The sequence below is a fragment of the Chrysemys picta genome, chromosome 14, assembly GCF_011386835.1.
Source record: "Chrysemys picta bellii isolate R12L10 chromosome 14, ASM1138683v2, whole genome shotgun sequence".
In the NCBI taxonomy this organism is placed as follows: Eukaryota; Metazoa; Chordata; order Testudines; family Emydidae; genus Chrysemys; species Chrysemys picta.
Genome location: NC_088804.1, coordinates 24,765,252 through 24,783,848, shown reverse-complemented (window position 1 = coordinate 24,783,848; position 18,597 = coordinate 24,765,252). Strand labels below are relative to the sequence as shown.

The 18,597-nt window shown below is 45.4% G+C and overlaps 1 protein-coding gene across 19 annotated transcripts in view; it reads right to left on the bottom strand.

The window, feature by feature from the left end:
- The window catches only part of TDRD12 (tudor domain containing 12), a 153,924-nt gene that overhangs the window by 91,452 nt on the left and 43,875 nt on the right, over nucleotides 1-18,597 (bottom strand). For 18 of the 19 annotated variants that reach the window (XM_065567160.1, XM_065567159.1, XM_065567165.1 and 15 more), the window contains 3 exons: nucleotides 9,131-9,258; nucleotides 4,460-4,651; nucleotides 216-344 (listed from right to left, as the gene is read on the bottom strand). In XM_065567160.1, the coding sequence (XP_065423232.1) occupies nucleotides 216-344; nucleotides 4,460-4,651; nucleotides 9,131-9,258 (449 nt within the window). The remainder of the gene's footprint in view (nucleotides 1-215; nucleotides 345-4,459; nucleotides 4,652-9,130; nucleotides 9,259-18,597) is intronic. The other variant, XM_065567172.1, reaches the window with a different exon arrangement.

The window sequence follows — 18,597 nt, the reverse complement described above, 5'->3', positions numbered from 1 at the left end:
TGGCTAAAAAAGGTCTTTGGAAAGTTTGAGCAAAGGAACTGAGAAGAGAACATTTCTCTCCCAAAGTGAAAAACCCATTCCAGAAGTCCAAACTCTTCCTCTCTGCTCAGAAGCCAAGACAATATTACTATGGCTTACTGTACGTTGCTACTTAAAACACATTCCACATCAGTACATACATTATAGATTAGTACTTAAATATCTGTAATACTTACCTTATAGACCATTTCTGTTTCATCTACAGAATTAGTGAAAATCAGGGTCTTTTGAGCTTTACTGGGAGTAAAATCCAGTATCTGGAGTAATACAGAGGTTCTCTGACAGTTCAAGCAAAGTTGCACCACCTTATAAAAGTGACAAAAGGTCAATTAGAACAAAGAAGCCTCATAACATACTATCATTTTGTTATATATCTGTTCGTTCTCAGAGCATTTTGTGCATGTATATATTGCACTAGTACTACCTGAAACAAAAAGCATAAATCAATACTAGTTATGAAGCTGCACCTATCTAATCCTAGATGCTGTACTAGAGTTGTTGTAAATAAGATGGTTTAGCTGGTGGCAATATTGCCATGACAAATACATAATATGTGGTACACACAGCCAGCACCCACCCACATACATGAAGGCAATATGCATGTGATAAATTGGTTTATCATGCACCTATGACCACCGTACCTGCCCTTCTATTAATTTACCTCCGAAATTCATGCCAATAAAATCTTTGTATCGTAACTATTTATGTAACTATACAGATAATGCATTCTTTTACACACAATTAAGGCATATCTATACTATATACAATAGTTGCTCGAGATCCTCAAAATGTTCATAACTACAAATGGTAAACAACACCACCTCAGCTCATCCCAATTTTTGCAACAGTGCACAGGCTGTACAAACATTTCTATTCACATACAGAAGGTGCACTTAGAATGCATTATGGTTTTGGAGATACAGGTCTGTCTCATCTTACGCGGGGGTTCCATTCCGCGGTTAGCGCATAAAGCGAAAAGCATAAAGCGCATATAGCCAAAACCCCATTGAGTTCAATGGCGGGCAAAATCACCTGCACTACAGGTATAGTATTAAAACCGTTTATCTCTTTTTTTTGTTTTTTTTTGTTTTTGCCGACCGCGTAAAGTTGAAATCGCGCATGTTAAAGGCACATAAGATGTGACAGACCTGTATTATTGATTCAAGTGACATTTCCTATATTTAAAATCAATGGAATTAGTAATACATCTAAACCTAGAATGCACTTTAAGTATGCCAACTCCTTCCCTGAAATGAAACCAAATATGGGACAGAACTGCACCTTGCATAACACAACAATATGCAGTGACAGTCAGCAGAGGCTGTGGAGCTGGAGTCTCCTCAGTATAAAAGAGGGAGCTACTAGCAGACATTCTCTGCAAGGAGCCCTCAACTTTAAAATTCACGTTTTCCTTGATCCAAAAAAATCCCAGGTTTGCTGACCTTCAGGGAACCCTGCAATGCCCATCTTTTCATCCAGGTTTTGGGGAACAGGGTATGGATAACTGCTGGTATTTGTAAATATTAGGGCTGTCAAGCGATTAAAAAAATTAATCACGATTAATCGCGCTGTTAAACAATAGAATACCATTTATTTTCAATATTTTTGAATGTATACTACATTTTCAAATATATTAATTTCAATACAGGGGGAGGGATAGCTCAGTGGTTTGAGCACTGGCCTGCTAAACCTAGGGTTGTGAGTTCAATCCTTGAGGGGGCTACTTAGGGAACTGGGGCAAAAATCAGTACTTGGTCCTGCTAGTGAAGGCAGGACTTGATGACCTTTCAAGGTCCCTTCCCGTTCTAGGAGATAGGATATCTTTATTTATTTATTTTATCATAATTACACCACAGAATACAAAGTGTACAATGCTCAATTTATATATTTTTTTTAATACAAATATTTGCACAGTAAAAAAAACAAAAGAAATAGTATTTCAATTCACCAAATACAAGTACTGTAGTGCAATCTCTTTGTCATGAAAGTTGAACTTGTAATCGTAGCATTATATACAAAAAAACCTGCATTCAAAAATAAAACATGTAAAATTTTAAGAGTCTTCAAGTCCACTCAGTCCTACTTCTTGTTCATCCAATCTCTCAGACAAACAAGTCTGATTACATTTGCAAGAGCTAATGCTGCCTGCTTCTTGTTTACAATATCACCTGAAAGTGAGAACAGGTGTTCTCATAACACTGTTGTAGCTAGCATCGCAAGATATTTACGTGCCACATGTGCTAAAGATTCATATGTCCCTTCATGCTTCAACCACCATTCTAGGGGACGTGCATCCATGCTGATGAAGGGTTCTGCTCGATAATAATCCAAAGCAGTGCAGACTGACGCATATTCATTTTCATTATCTGAGTCAGATGCCACCAACAGAAGGCTGATTTTCTTTTTTGGTGGTTCAAGTTCTGTAGTTTCCGCATCAGAGTGTTGCTCTTTTAAGACTTCTGAAACCATGCTCCACACCTCATCCCTCTCAGATTTTGAAAGCACTTCAGATTCTTAAACCTTGGGTCGAGTGCTGTAGCTATTTTTAGAAATCTCACATTGGTACCTTCTTTGCGTTTGTCAAATCTGCAGTGAAAGTGTTCTTAAAATGAAAAACGTGCCGAGTCATCATCTGAGACTGCTATAACATGAAATGTATGGCAAAATGCGGGTAAAACAGAGCAGGGGACATACAATTCTCCCCCAAGGAGTAAAGTCACAAATTTAATTAACACTTTTTTTTTTTTTTTTAAACGAGTGTCATCAGCATGGAAGCATGTCCTCTGGAATAGAGCCCAAAGCATGAAGGGGCATACGAACGTTTAGCATATTTGACACGTAAATACCTTGCAATGCCGGCTATAAAAGTGCCATGCGAACACCTGTTCTCACTTTCTGGTGACATTGTAAACAAGAAGAGGGAAGCGTTATCTCCTGTAAATGTAAACAAACTTGTTTGTCTTAGTGATTGGCAGAATAAGAAGTAGGACTGAGTAGACTTGTAGGATCTAAAGATTTAATTGTTTTTGAGTGCAGTTACGTAAAAGATCTGCATTTGTAAGTTACACTTTCAAGACAAATATTGCACAACAGTACTTATATGACGCCAATTGAAAAATACTATTTATCGTTTTTACAGTTCAAATATTTGTAATAAAAAATATACACAGATTTAAATTACAATATATATGAAAATGTAGAAAAACATCCAAAATATTTAGTAAATTTAAATTGGTATTCTCTTGTTTAACTGTATGGTTAAAACTGCGATTAATCGCGATTAATTTTTTTTAGTTAATCGTGTGAGTTAACCACAATTAATTGACAGCCCTAGTAAATATCTTGAAATACTGTTTGATTTAATGTCACTGCTGGTTATTTGTGTTGGGGGAAGCTGATTGTATTTTTAAAATTATGTTAAGGGTGTCTAGCGCTCTGGATAGGCATTTCCTCCCCCATGTGTCATATCTAAATAAATAAAACAGAACACTGAACAAAAGTTAGAAAATAGGAAGTGAATATTACATACAACTGAAAGTGCAAGGGGAATTTAGGCTAGAACAGGGGTGGCCAACCTGTGGCTCTGGAGCCACATGCGGCTCTTCAGAAGTTAATATGCAGCTCTTTGTATAGGCACCGACTTTGGGGCTGGGGCTACAGGCGCCAAATTTCCAATGTGCCGGGGGTTGCTCACTGCTCAACTTCTGGCTCTGCCACAAACCCTGCCCCCACTCCACCCCTTCCCGCCTCCTCCCGAGCCTGCAGTGCCCTTGCTTCTCCCCCCTCCCCGCCCCAGAGCCTCCTGCACACCACAAAACAGATGACCAGGAAGTGCGGGGAGGGAGGTGCGAGGAGGGAGGGGGAGGCACTGATCAGCAGGGCTGCCGGTGGGTGGGAGGTGCTGGGAGTAGGGTGGGGGAGCTGATGGTGGGCTACTGACATAACTGTGGCTCTTTGGCAATATACATTGGTAAATTCTGGCTCCTTCTCAGGCTCAGGTTGGCCACCCCTGGCCTAGCAGAATAAAGTTACCCTAACTGAAACTTATAAGTCATAAATAATAATGAAAGACCTTATCTGTAGCACGTAGCCCCTACAAAGCATAGCTGTAGAAATTTTCAGCAATCCATCTACAGACTTTGTACTATTAAAATCTCAAATTAAACACTGAACATACACATTTTTGCATATATTCTGAAGTTTTCTTCTGTTACCATTTCAGAAATAAGCTTCCCTTGTTATCTTTTCTACATCCTACTATGGTAAAACTATAGAATGTTTTCTTATTTTTGATCAAATAAAATAGATACATGTGCGCACATAACTTGTCAATATAATGCAAACTGCCACTAAATATAAATTAAAGAATCCCACTAAACAACTTCAACTTGGAAGAACAGCATAATCTCTGGGTTTTTACCTGTTGCACATTTCCATATATGGAAGCTTCTTCCATAGCTGTTATCACAATGTAAGGATCATTCATGAATTCTTTTGTTAAATGTTCTATATGTTTACTCCAATGACTTCCAACAGCAATAATCTGATGTGGTGCCGATTCCTGCTCTTCAATAGTAATTGTTTTCTTGTAATACTCTAATATAGTAAATATCTATAAAACAGGAGTATGAATTTCTTTTTGGCAAATTTTCTTTTGTTCCGTTCTATGACCAGAAAAAGTCAGTGGAAGTAGCATTGATCCAGCAAGAAAGCAAAAGAATTGCTATTCATATATAAGCACCCATACACCTCTTCCCTGTTAGATACTTCCAAAGCAAGAAGAACTATTTTTTATAGTACAAATACTGGGTCAAGCAGCATCTTGAAACAGAGGGGAAAGTGGATATTTAGTATGTGAGAAGAGAGTAAAAAGACAAAATATTACCAGGGAATAATTCTGCCTGGTAATAAGTCCCTCTTCTCACAGCCTATAAACAGGAATAGGGCTTGTTTACACAATGCTTTAGTCCACACCAGAGGGATGTAAATTCTAGTGTGCAACTAGCATGTCCTGCATTAACTGTCCCATGTGGACCCTGCTGGCATACAAAAAAAGTTTCCTAGTGTGTGTTGAGACTACATTAACACTCACTAGGGGGGACTTTTAGTGAACACCAGCAGGGTCCACATGAAACAGTTTGTGTGCAACACACTAGTGAGCACTCGAATTTACACTCCTCTGGTGCAGACTAATGCACTGTGTACACAAGCCCATAATCAATACAGGTAGCTTACTGTTTGCTGCATCTGTTAAGTGGAAGGCTTACTTTGGTGAGCCACTTGGAGAATCTTGTTAGAAAAAAGGCATCCTTTGATATTACAAGATAAACTATTACTAACACACAAAAATCTGTGGGGAGAGATGAATCCACCCTTTGCAAGTCTCTAGTGCACATGTATTAGCCTGTGAAGTTCATAAAGCTAAGACACCTCTATAATTGGATAACGCCTTACAAACTTTTGGCTGCAGACAACCAGCCTGCTCACAAACCTATAGATTACAGTTTAAGTCAAATGGCAATGAAAGTTTTAGGGCCTGTTTTATCTTTGTTGCATCCATCCAAAAATACAACTGAACTTTCTAAAAACCTCTCATATGAATCAGGACAAAAGCAAGTGCTTATTTAATATCCAATTAATGGAAAAAAATTCCTAAGAGAAAACGTACTCCATTCAGGGCACAATAGAGGAAGAACAAGGATTGACTAAAATACTAACAAGTATGCATGCTTAAAAATGACTAATTTACGGAGATGGGTGGGGGGTGATACTAGTGTTTAAGAACAGGTTGTTACTGAAAATTTAAAAATTACAATTCTACATGAAAAGCTTACCTACTTTTGTTACCGGTACAAATTAGCATAACTGAAAGATTAAAGAAAAACATTTCTCTCCAATTTATCTGTTATCTGAAAGCTCTTTATAGATAGCCAGCTTCAACATTTCCCCTCAAGTTTATATGGGTCTTTCACAATGAAAAAAGGCAGAGAAAAAGATCTTTAAAATGCAAGTGTCATGAAAGTTGGCAAGAGGTTCAGAGACGTGAAATTATTCCAAATTCATTTGATGAAACTGATTAGACTTCAAGTTGGTGTCCCTTTAAAATTTAAGCAATACTTCTCCCAAGGACTCAAAAGAATAGCTTATCCAAACTTAAGACAAATCCCACTGAAGAAGCAACCGTCAATAAAAGGTCTGCTTCAAAAAAGACAAAAATGATAGCTTCAAAAATGGGAAAGAAGCAGTGTGGCTCTGCTAAACAGCCTATCCTTGAGACACCTTCTAAAACCCTGTTAATAAAAAAGGTATTGCTTATTGAAGAAAAAACTTCATGTCATCTCCCCAGGATCACCAGATAGTGTTTAGCAACAGTGGTAAGTATCTATACCATGGTAGGAATCTGGGTCTCTGATGGTCTCCAGAAGTTATAAAGAGCTGTCCAGGGCAGCATCTCATAGGGCCCTCCTTAGATGAAGAACAAAAAAAAGACTATAAGAGGGTGCCTTCAGAGAAAGCTACTGAGAAGAGGATGACCCTGACAGAAGGAACTATTGGCGTCTGGGGAACATGGAGGCCAGGACAGAGTGGCAAGTGATACTCCAGAAGGATCTGAAAAACCCAAAGACATGGGTCAGCAAACATAGAAGTTCTAGTAGGGAGATAGTTAATAGTGGACAAGTACAAGTAATTAGCAAGGTGGAGGGAGCCACCCGGAGGCTAGACAAGAGAGTGCATATGCAATATCACAGTGGTGAAGTAAGGTGAGCTTGTGGCATGCTGCTACCACAGGAAAACAACCCGCACAGGAGACAAAACAGGCCAGTGCTGAACCAACCTGGAATTTGAGACAGGAAAAAAAGCATGTCCATACAATTCAGTGCTTTTTTAGGGAGCAGGGACAGCTTGGGACCCTTCACTTTCACTTGACTAAACTTTGACGTTTAAACTGGTGCAGAGACATTCAATACAATTCACTATATGAAACACTTATAATGCTACAGTGTAAAAAAGAGGTGAAATTCCCCAAGTGTTATCACTCCTAATCTCCATCAAGACCATGATGCCTTGAGTAGAAAAAAATGCTTCTGAGTAGCCAAGGTTTGTCAACATTTTATTAGAATAATAAAGATACTCAGGGAAAAAGTCTATCCTCCACTCTGGCAGTACAGAACAATAATGTAGCCCTGGTGACATCTCAGAATCAGGAAAATACAAGGGTGGCATACCTTTTTTCCCCACCACATATTGTGGCAATATCTTTTTTGATATGAGGTATCGAATACTGCACACAATATTCTGAGGCCATACCGGGCATTATAAACTTTTAATATTCTCCATCCACTTCTCTATGGAAGTAACACTTTCTTTGCTTTCTTCAACTACATTCAATTGACTGAGCTGTCAACAATGATGCCCAAGTCAGTCAACTGCCAGCAGTGGCAGTTTGAATAGAAAATAAGGGAAAGCTCATGTCCAACAGACAGTACTTCAGAAGACCAGAAAGTTCTAACCTGTCCCACATTAAGATCCCAACCAAAAGTGGAAATTATGTGATGGTATTTTTAAAGGACAAACTTATGAAGTCTAAAAATATATAGAACAATTTTAATAGTAGGCAAAGGCAATCCCAATTGTCTTTGATACATAGAATCCACTAAGGATACCTTGCTTGCACATCTGTAATTAGGTACCAAAAAAGTCTATGTGCAGAAAACTCAAGAATCGGCTAAGATGTGCTTAAAGCTATTTTCTTTCTTGAATCTCTCTACCATCTTTCTGTCAGAGACCTTTTAAAGATACACTGCCTTCCACTTCCATTGAAAACTTCTGACTAAAGAAGCCTCAGTCACCACAGGACCTAAGCAGGGAAATGACCTCCTGGCCTCATAGCACTTTCTGGTAACCTATCCTTAAAGAGAGATTAGCATCTGGGTACTATGAGAACTCCATAATTCCCTCAATAGAAAGATAGGAAGACAGGCTCACACCCCACAAGAGTCTCTTTCTGGAGATCCTGCTTTGTTGAGCAAGAACAATGTCCAATATTGCCAGTTCCAAAGAAAAACTTTAAGGTTAAGTCCGCTCATAGGAAGTTAAAAAGGCTCCTCTGCCTGGAAAACACTTCCCCTCCTATAAAGAGCTGGAGAAAAAAAACCATGCACATTGACAGGGTACAAGGAAAGAATTAAGGAAAGAATTAAGCTAGAAGACTCTTGAGTTTTACACCGTTAAGTTCTTGATAGCTAGCTAGCCTTTGTCTACCCTTAGCCGACAGAAGAGGGGACTCATACTTTTTTGGAGGATACTGGAGTGGGAGAAAGTTGAGAGGTATAAGACGCAACAATTAAGTCCCCTGAAACTGGAATTCTGAAAGGGGGTAGAAAACAGGGACTCTTCTACATGTCTTTCAGAAAGCAAAAACATGTTTAGGTTTCCTAACTGAGATTTTGGACCTCCTTAATTTGGTATGTGGTAACGTCTGATTGAACTCATTTCTGCCTTGTATGCCATGAAGACTGAGGGGCCCGCCAGTCATAATCAAAGAAAAGACCTCAATGGAACAGTTATCGGAGAGGGGTTCTTGTAGCAGGAATGAAAGTCATTACTTAAGATGACATCATGCTAGTCCCATAAATTAGGTATTTCCTTTTCTACTCTTCAGAGTCAGTAGCCACCACACTGAAAAAGCAGCTGATCTTTGGAGAAGTGGAGGGTCTCCCATAACTCTTCTGAGAGTAGTGAGGAACAGCAAGAACAAGGTGGAAGGGAAAGAGAAGGGAGAGAGGTGTGAGGAGAAACCCACATAAGCGTTTGCTTTATCTGAAAAAGAAACCCATTGTTCAAGATTGGTGGAGATTTAGCAGCAAAAGCAGTTTGGGTTTTGTTTCTCTCTTTTAAACCACGTAATATGTCTTCACATCCAGGGGCTGTTTTTTTTTAAATTCATGCCACACTTAGGCATTACATCATGGGCTATAATTTTTCTTTTTATACAAATTTCATATTTATACACTGTCCTCCACCCCCTTTAAAGGCTTTTAAGTTGTATATTACTGAAGTAGTGTATTATCTGAATGTATACCATACTCACTTGTTTGCTAGCTTCAGAGAACAAGTTATCAACCTCATCAAAAACAAGATGACAGAGTCTAAGAAAGAATAAGCTATGGTGTTCAAGCAGTCTCAAAAGGCTGTGTGGTGTAGTTACAATCACTTCACCTATATTTTAGAAGAAAAGAGTTAACATTCATCTTTGATTTGTAATGTTTTCTATTTTCACAAATACTATATTAATACAATTAAAACATTACTGTAATCATAACATTGGGGCATTTTGTTTGAGATTAATAGCAATTATTAATCTTTTCAAACCATTTTTATATAGTCCATGGTCTCAATCTTTGGCTCCTGGTCTGGCAGGACAAAATGGCTGAAAAATTATCCTAAAGAATCCTGCCCCCTGTTGAAGGGCAATCTTGGGTGATGTAAAGCCACAATAGGTGACCCTATGCCACCCACTCCCTCTCCCCACCTCAGGTGCATGTCAGGAATGGAGTGATGGGAGGGATGTGGTGGGAATGCAACAACCAAAGTAACTAAGAGCAGTATGCCAGGAAAAAGAGTTATTTACATATATCTGTGCTGTTAGTGTTGAGACATGGATGCAGACACGTATTCCACTTAAGTGTGTCCAGTGAATCAAAGCAGGGAACTTTACTTAGCAGTACCCATCAAAGCAATGTTCATGCCCCCTGGCCTGAGTAGCCCCTCCATGACTATATACAGGGGTGGTGCCCCGACCCTCCTCACTACCTTCACATTGGAACCCAAGGCTGGAAATTCTGATGCCGAAGGGAGAAAGGGTGGATTGTGAAATACACATCTGCACCCACATCTCAAAAAACAGTAACAGTACCAGTAAGTAACTGTTTTTTCCTCTAAGTGGTTGCAGATGTGAATTCCACTCAGGTGAAACACAAGCAGTAGTGATAGAAAGTGGAGCTCAGAGTCTATTTGAACAATATCTGCAGAACTGACTTCCCCAGATTTGCATCCAACCTAGATGCCATGGTCATTACATAATGTTTGGCAAACATATACATGGAAGATTATGTAGCAGCCTGCAAATGTCCAAAATTGAAATACTGCTGAAGAAAGCTATCAATGTTGCTTGAGCCCTTGTGGAATGAGCCCATAGTCTGTGGGGGAGTGGTTTGAGCCACTTCATAAGCCATGGTAACGCAGAAAGTAATCCATCTGGAAATCATGTCAGACACCGTCTGACCTTTCATCTGATCCTTGTAAGAGACCAAAAGCCAAGGTAAGAAACTAAATGATATAGTTCTTTCCAGACAGAACACCAAGCACCCTCTCACATCCAACATATGAAGCTGCTGTTCAACTGCATTCAAGCATGGCTTAGGAAAGAATACATGTAAGAACTTGGTTAAGGTGAATCTGCGAAAGTACTTTGGATGAAAAAAAACAGTCACTCACCTTTGTGACTGTTGTTCTTCGAGATGTGTTGCTCATATCCATTCCAGTTAGGTGTGTGCGTGCGCCACGTGCACGAACGTTGGAGAAATTTTCTACCCTAGCAACACCCAGTGGGTCGGCTGTGGAGCCCCCTGGAGTGGCGCCTTCATGGCGCTGGATATATACCACAGCCGACCCAGCGCCCCCTCAGTTCCTTCTTGCCGGCTACTCCGACAGTGGGGAAGGGGGGCGGGTTTGGAATGGATATGAGCAACACATCTCGAAGAACAACAGTCACAAAGGTGAGTAACCGTTTTTTCTTCTTCGAGTGCTTGCTCATATCGATTCCAATTAGGTGACTACCAAGCGGTGGGGTCAGAGTGAGACATCACTGTGTGCAAAACCGCTGAACCGAATGCAGCATCATCTCTGGACTGCTGTATCAGCGCATACTGAGCGGCGAAGGTGTGGACCGATGACCAAACTGCAGCTCTACAAATGTCCTGGATCGGGACTTGAGCCAGGAAGGCAGTCGAGGAGGCTTGGGCCCTCGTGGAGTGGGCGGTGAGGCGTGGCGCTGGGACACCAGCCAGGTCATAGCAAGCACGAATGCAGGACGTGATCCAACAAGAGAGACGTTGGGAGGAGACCGGTAGGCCTTTCAGCCGGTCGGCTACTGCAACGAAGAATTGCGTCTTTCGAAATGGTTTTGTACGCTCAATATAGAAAGCAAGGGCCCTGCGCACGTCCAAGGAGTGCATACGCTGGTCTTGGCGCGTGGCGTGTGGCTTAGGATGGAAGACCGGGAGGAATATATCCTGGTTCACATGAAAAGCTGATACAACCTTGGGAAGGAAGGCAGGGTGGGGGCAAAGCTGCACCTTGTCTTCATGGAAGACTGTGAATGGAGGCTCATATGTGAGGGCCTTGAGTTCAGAAACACGCTTGCTGAAGTGATGGCTACAAGGAAGACTGTCTTCCAAGATAGGTAAAGGAGCGAGCAGGTAGCCAATGGCTCGAATGGGGGTCCTGTGAGCTTGGAGAGAACCAGGTTAAGATCCCACGCCGGAATGGGTTGGTGTTGCTGTGGGTAAAGGCGGTCTAAGCCCTTGAGGAATCTGACAACCATCGGGTTAGAAAAGACCGAGGAAGCGTGTTCTCCTGGGTGGAACGCCGATATAGCGGCCAGGTAAATCCTGACTGAAGATATCGCCAAGCCCTGCTGTCTCAAGGACAGGAGATACTCGAGTATAAGAGGAATAGACGCCTACAAAGGGGGCGTGGCTCGCTGGTCGCACCAACAGGAGAACCGCTTCCACTTGGCTAAGTAAGTGGTCCGTGTAGAGGGCTTTCTACTTCCCATTAGAATCTGTTGCACGGGATGTGAGCATTGTAGCTCTGTTCAATTCAGCCATGGAGCATCCACGCTGTAAGGTGGAGCGATTGCAGGTTGGGGTGACACAATCGGCCGTGGTCCTGGGAGATCAAGTCTGGGCACAACGGAAGCGTGATCGGAGTTTGAACCGATAGCTCCAGAAGCGTGGTGTACCAGTGCTGTCTTGGCCAAGCTGGAGCGACTAGAATCACACGTGCCTGGTCTCTGCGTAGTTTGAACAGTACCCTGTGGACCAGTGGGAATGGAGGAAAAGCGTAGAACAGCTGGTCTTTCCACGTTAGAAGGAAAGCGTCCGACAGGGTGCCCGGAGATCGCCCTTGTAGGGAGCAGAACACATGGCACTTCCTGTTGGCTCGTGATGCAAACAGGTCTACCTGGGGAAATCCCCACCTCTGGAAGATGGAATAGATGATGTCCGGGCAAATCGACCACTCGGGCGTCTGGAAGGATCTGCTGAGACGGTCCGCCAGAGTGTTCTGGACTCCAAGGAGGAACGATGCCATGAGATGTATCGAGTGGGCAATGCAGAAGTCCCACAGGCGAATGGCCTCTTGGCATAGGGGAGACGACCGGGCTCCTCCTTGCTTGTTGATGTAGAACATGGCCATGGTGTTGTCTGTGAGGACTAACACGCAGCAGCCATGCAGGAGACCGAGAAATGCCTGACAGGCTAGGCGCACCGCCATCAGCTCTCGAACATTGATGTGCAGAGCTAGTTGGGATGCGGTCCACAGGCCTTGGGTATGGTGCTCCCCAAGGTGAGCACCCCCTAGAAATGAGGCGTCCGTGACCAGGTGCAGGGAGGGTTGTGGGGCGTGAAACGGCACTCCTGCACAAACCGCCTTGTGATCCAGCCCCAGGTGAGAGGTCAAGACCGAGTGCGGAATCGTGACCACCATGTTCAGGCTGTCCCAAGAAGGGCGGTACACCGAGGACACCCAGGCCTGAAGTTGACGAAGCCGAAGTCTGGCATGCCTGGTTACGCAAGTACAAGAGGCCATGTGACCCAACAGACCGAGGCACATCCTTACAGTGGTAATCGGGAAGGCCTGGAGTCCATGGATGATGTTCACGATGGTGTGAAACCGAGTGCCTGGCAGAAGAGCTCGGGCGAGTGTGGAGTCTAAGACTGCCCCGATAAACTCTATTCTCTGGATCGGCTCCAGAGTGGACTTCTCTTTGTTGAGTAGAATGCCTAAGTCGTGGAATGTTTGTAGTATTATCTGTACGTGCGCCTGAACCTGCTCTCTGTGCGGCCGCGGACCAGCCAGTCATCTAGATACGGAAACACCTGTATCCTTTGTCGCCGAAGGTATGCTGCCATGACGGCCATACATTTGGTGAACACTCTCGGAGCCGCGGACAGTCCGAAGGGAAGGACGGCAAATTGGTAGTGTACCTTGTTTACTACAAAACGAAGGAAGCGCCTGTGAGAGGGGTAGATCGCTGTATGAAAATATGCGTCCTTCATGTCGAGGGCGACGTACCAGTCCCCAGGATCCAGGGAAGGGATGATGGTCCCCAAGGAGACCATGCGGAACTTCAACTTTACTATGAATTTGTTGAGTCCGCGCAAGTCTAAAATGGGTTGCAGACCCCCTTTTGCTTTGGGGATCAGGAAGTAGCGGGAGTAAAACCCCTTGCCCCTTAACTCTGGGGGAACCTCCTCTATGGCCCCCATAGAAAGGAGCCCAAAAACCTTCTGTATAAGGAGATGCACGTGAGAAGGGTCCCTGAAGAGGGACGGGGAGAGGTGGGAGGGGGGAAAGGAAGAAAACTGGAGGGCGTATCCCCTCTCCACCGTGCGAAGGACCCAACAGTCCGAAGTTATAAGGGACCAAGCACGGTGGAAACGGGAGAGGCAATCCCAAAATAAGTGAGATGGATCCTGGGTAGTGGCTGGTGCGCCGTCCTCGGGCGCAGCTTCAAAAGTTTTGCCTAGGTCCTGAAGGTGGCCTAGGGGGGCCCTGGTTCTGATCGGGTTGGGGTCCGGTCGGCCTCCATCTACCACCTCGTCCCCGCCTTCTGGGGAAGTCCTGTCTCGGACGAGGAGGAGGAGGGTAGAACCTTTGTGGCTGTGGCCTAAAGGGCCTGCGTTGAGGTCCTGGGACATGCATCCCCAGGGAGCGCATGATAGTTCTCGAGTCTTTGAGGCTCTGTAACCTAGAGTCCGTCTTGTCCGAGAACAAGCCTTGGCCCTCCAACGGCAGATCCTGCAGGGTCTGCTGCAGTTCTGGCGGTAACCCCGAAACCTGGAGCCAGGAGACACGTCGCATGGCTATCCCAGACGCTAGAGTCCTGGCGGCTGAGTCCACAATGTCGAGGGAGGCCTGTAAGGAGGTTCTAGCCACCTTTTTGCCCTCCTCCACCAGGGCCCCGAACTCCTCCCTTGAGTCCTGGGGAACCAACTTTTTGAATTTACCCATGGAAACCCATGAGTTATAATTGTACCGACTTAAGAGCGCCTGTTGGTTTGCGGCCCTGAGCTGCAGACCCCGCGCCGAATAAACCTCGCGTCCAAACAAATCAAAGCGCTTAGCGTCCTTTGATTTGGGCGCTGCCGCCTGCTGGCCATGGCGCTCTCTGGCGTTCACTGATGAGACTACCAGTGAACATGGTGGGGGATGCGTGTAGAGGTACTCATAGTCTTTAGAGGGCACAAAGTACTTCCTCTATACCCCTCTGGCTGTTGGAGGGATGGAGGCCGGGGTTTGCCATAGGGCCGTAGCGTTAGCCTGAATTGTTCGGATAATGGGCAACGCCACCCGGGTTGGGGCATCAGATGAAAGGATGCTCACCACCGGGTCCTCCACCTCCGCTATCTCCTCGGCATGTAGGTCCATATTTCTTGCCACCCTACGTAACAAGCCTTGGTAGGCACGAAGATCTATAGGAGGTGGGCCTGAGGGTGTTGTACCCGCCACTGCCTCATCTGGGGAAGATGAGGAGGACGCCTCAGGGGGTAAGGGATCTGTGTGAGGGTCCGGCTCCAAGGGACTTGGAGGTGCAGGATCCCCTGCACCCGGGTCTGGTTCCTGCGTGGGCGTCGGGGCCGGAGCCTCCATACCCCCTGGGGGAGGACGGGAGATGATGGCCTCAGGAACCCTGGGCTCAGAGTGAGCCGAGCGAGAGGCCGCTAGTGGAGCCCCTTGAGCCTGGTGATACGCCCAAGGGGTCCAGAAAGACCAATGCGTAGGGTCTTGTCGAAGGTTGTCTGCCCCCTCCTGTCAATGACCCAAGTCGTCTGCGGCTTGACCTTGAGCAGGGTACGTTGAACGGGGAGCCCTTTCAGAAGAGTAAGACGCCAATCTCAAGGGCCAGGGCGGTGCTGAGCGTGGGTGCAGGGAAACGTCCTGGTACGGTGCCAAGCAGTGCCGATCAATCGGTGAGTGGTCTCTGCATGGTGCTGGTGAACAGTACCGGGATCGAGAACGGTGCCGATATGCATGTCGGTACCGGGATCCGGATCTGGATCTGGACAACGAAGACCATCTGTAACCTCGGTGCCGGGAGTGGCCTCGGGAATGGGAGCAGCGCTCATACCGGTACCGAGAGCTGCGCCTTGACTCCGACCGGTACCGATGCTCGGGTCGGTGCCGAGAAGAAGACCGGTGCCGCGAGGTAGATCTGTGCTGCGAGTACGACCGGCGCAGAGATGGAGATCGGTACCGGGACTGCGAGCGGCATCGAGACCGGGAGCGGTGCCGCGAGTCCACGCCCGGAGAAGGCGGCCGTATCAGGGTAGGCTTGCCCCTGGACTGTACCGTACGAAAGGCATGCGGTGCCGCGGGTTGAGAAGGCGCCGGCTCCGTGAGGGCGATGAGGTCTCTCGCCGTGGCAAAAGTCTCCGGTGTAGAAGGGAGACAGGGCTCCACCACCTGACGAGGCGGTGAGCCAGTCCGCACCGGACTCAACGGCTGTACACCCGGCGCCGGAGTCAACGGTGCTGATGATACTTGCACCCTCTGGCGTTTGGAAGCGAGGCGTGGCTCTACTACTGGTGCGGGGGGAGCCGGTGCCTGTTGGACGGCAGCGTCCTGAGTTTTACGGGACCTTTTACAGAGACAGGGACCGGCGCCGAGGGGCTTGCAGCGGACGCGGTGCCGAGGGAGGACGGTGCCGTGGCGCCTTTTCCGCATCTGCCCGCGGTGCAGTACCGGAAGGAGCCACTGGGGCACTATGCACCGAGGCACTCGGTGCCGGAATCCGGCGCGCTGAAGGAGGATCCGGGCTAAGTGCTGCTTCCATGAGGAGCTGATTAAGCCTGAAGTCCCGCTCCTTTTTCGTCCTTGGCCTAAAAGCCTTGCAAATCTTGCACTTGTCCGTTTGGTGAGACTCCCCTAAGCACTTCAGACAAGAGTCATGGGGGTGTCTCCCGTTGGCATAGGCCTAGCACATGTTGCGCACGGCTTAAAGCCGGGAGCCTTGGGCATGAGCCCGGCTGTGCGCTGGGGGGGAAAAAGAGGGGAATAAAGGCCCCCTTAACCCCCGCTAACTACAAAAAACTATTTATAACTATTAACAACAACTACTATTCTAAAAAACACAATTAACTATCTACAAGAAGCAACGGGTAAAGCTAGGGAGAGTAGATAACAGCTATGCCGCGCTCCACAGTTCCAACGACCGTCACGGGCGGTAAGAAGGAACTGAGGGGGCGCTGGATCGGCTGGGGTATATATCCAGAGCCATGAAGGCGCCACTCCAGGGGGCTCCACAGCTGACCCACCGGGTGTTGCTAGGGTAGAAAATTTCTCCGACAATCGTGCACGCAGCGCGCACACACCTAATTGGAATCGATATGAGCAAGCACTCGAAGAAGAATTTCAGATGTGGCCTCAAGGTCACTTTGCCTCTGAAGAACTGCGTACATAGCAGCCCTGCCAGAAGTGCTTACATTTTGCTAACTCTCCTTTCAAAAGTTATAGCAATAAGAAAGGCAGTTTGCTGGAAAAGCAGAGACAATGAGCAAGTTGGTATTGGCTCAAAAGGAGGACCTTTGAGGTCAGTCAGCACAGTATTAAGGTCCCACAATTGGACCGCTTTCTTTATAGATGGAAACAGGTAGACAATCTACCTGAGAAATCTCATTACCATGGGAGTTTGAGAACACTGGCCTCCCTTGGAACACGGAGATCAGTCACTTGGAGCCAAACCCAAGGACTTCAAATTTAATAATCCACAATGTCCTGAACATGAGCTAACATCATGTGAATATCAATATCCTTTAAATATTGACTAGACGAAAATGCTTCCACTTGGCCAAATAGATAGTCCTAGTAGATTATCTTCTACTATTTAGCAGGACCTTCTGAACTGCTTCCTAGCATTGCTCTTTCTAATCGTGTAGCGCACATCATCCATGCCATAAGGTGAATCAATGATCAATCTGGCTGTGGTGCTGAGTCAATAGTTCAGGAGGGATAGGAAAAGATTTGGGAGATCAGACAGACAGGCTGAGAAAGTCAGAGAATTAATGTTATTTTGACCAAACGAGCACAATGAGAATCAGTTTGGCATAATTCAGCTTCATTTCGAGGATAATCTGAGGGATGAGGGGGAATAGGAAGAAAAGCATATATCAAGCATACATCCTCAATTCAGATGGAAAGCAATGGTTAACAACTCTGGACTGAATCCTGCTCGAGAACAGAACTGCCAATACTTCTGATTGTTACAAATGAGTTGACCAACAGGATGCCTCATTCCCTGACAATGCTGTTCTTCAGAAATCTCTCATGGTCCTACTCAGATCATCCACCAACTAGTTCTGAGACTCAGGTAAGCAAGAGGCTGTGTGTATCTTCTTTGAGGCAAAGAGAGCAAAGCTTCATTAATTCCTGCCAAAGCTGGCTGGAGAAGGCTCCTCCTTGTTTGTTCACATTATACATTGCAGTGGTATTGTTGGTAAGAATGTGTACTGCTGGCTCCCCAATCTGATCCCGACAGCCTCGGCAGGAACTGAAAATAGCGCGAAACTCCAATATATTGATGTGAGAAGCAGCCTCTTGTTCCAACCACAAACCCTGAATCTTTAATGTCCCTAGATATGCTCCCCAGCCTATTGTGGCGGCATCATTGACTACACTCCTGGTTGGCAGAGGTGAGGCAAAGAGAACGCCCTGACATCATTGCTATTTTCTGCTCACCGGTGTAGAGAATCCAGTGTCTCGGGAGGTACTCAGACAAGCCTGTCCAATGATTGGCAATTGAGTGATAGATCACCTAAATTATGACTGCAGAGGACAAAGATGTAATCTTGCATGCTAAACCATGTAAGTGCATGTGGCCATAACTTGAGGTACACATGGACCATGGTTGAAGGATGAGATTTGAGAGCCAGACAAAAACGAACTATCTAGAATCACTTGCGTGGGAGAAAGGCCCTCAAATTTGTAGAGTCTAGTACAACCCCAATGCACTCCATTTTTTGAGCTGGAATCAATGTTGACTTTATTTTGTTCAAAATCAACTCTAGCTGTTTGAAGAGGTGCAGTGTGACACACACCTGACTGAGAACTACTTGTTCAGACCTGTCTCTCACCAGCCAATTGTGCAGGTACAGGAAGATATGAATCTCTTTCCCCTGGAGATAGGCTGGTACCACTGTCATATTTGTTAAAGATGCATGTGGCCAATGACAAGCCAAAGAGAAGAACTGTATACTGATAATGTTGACTTCCTGT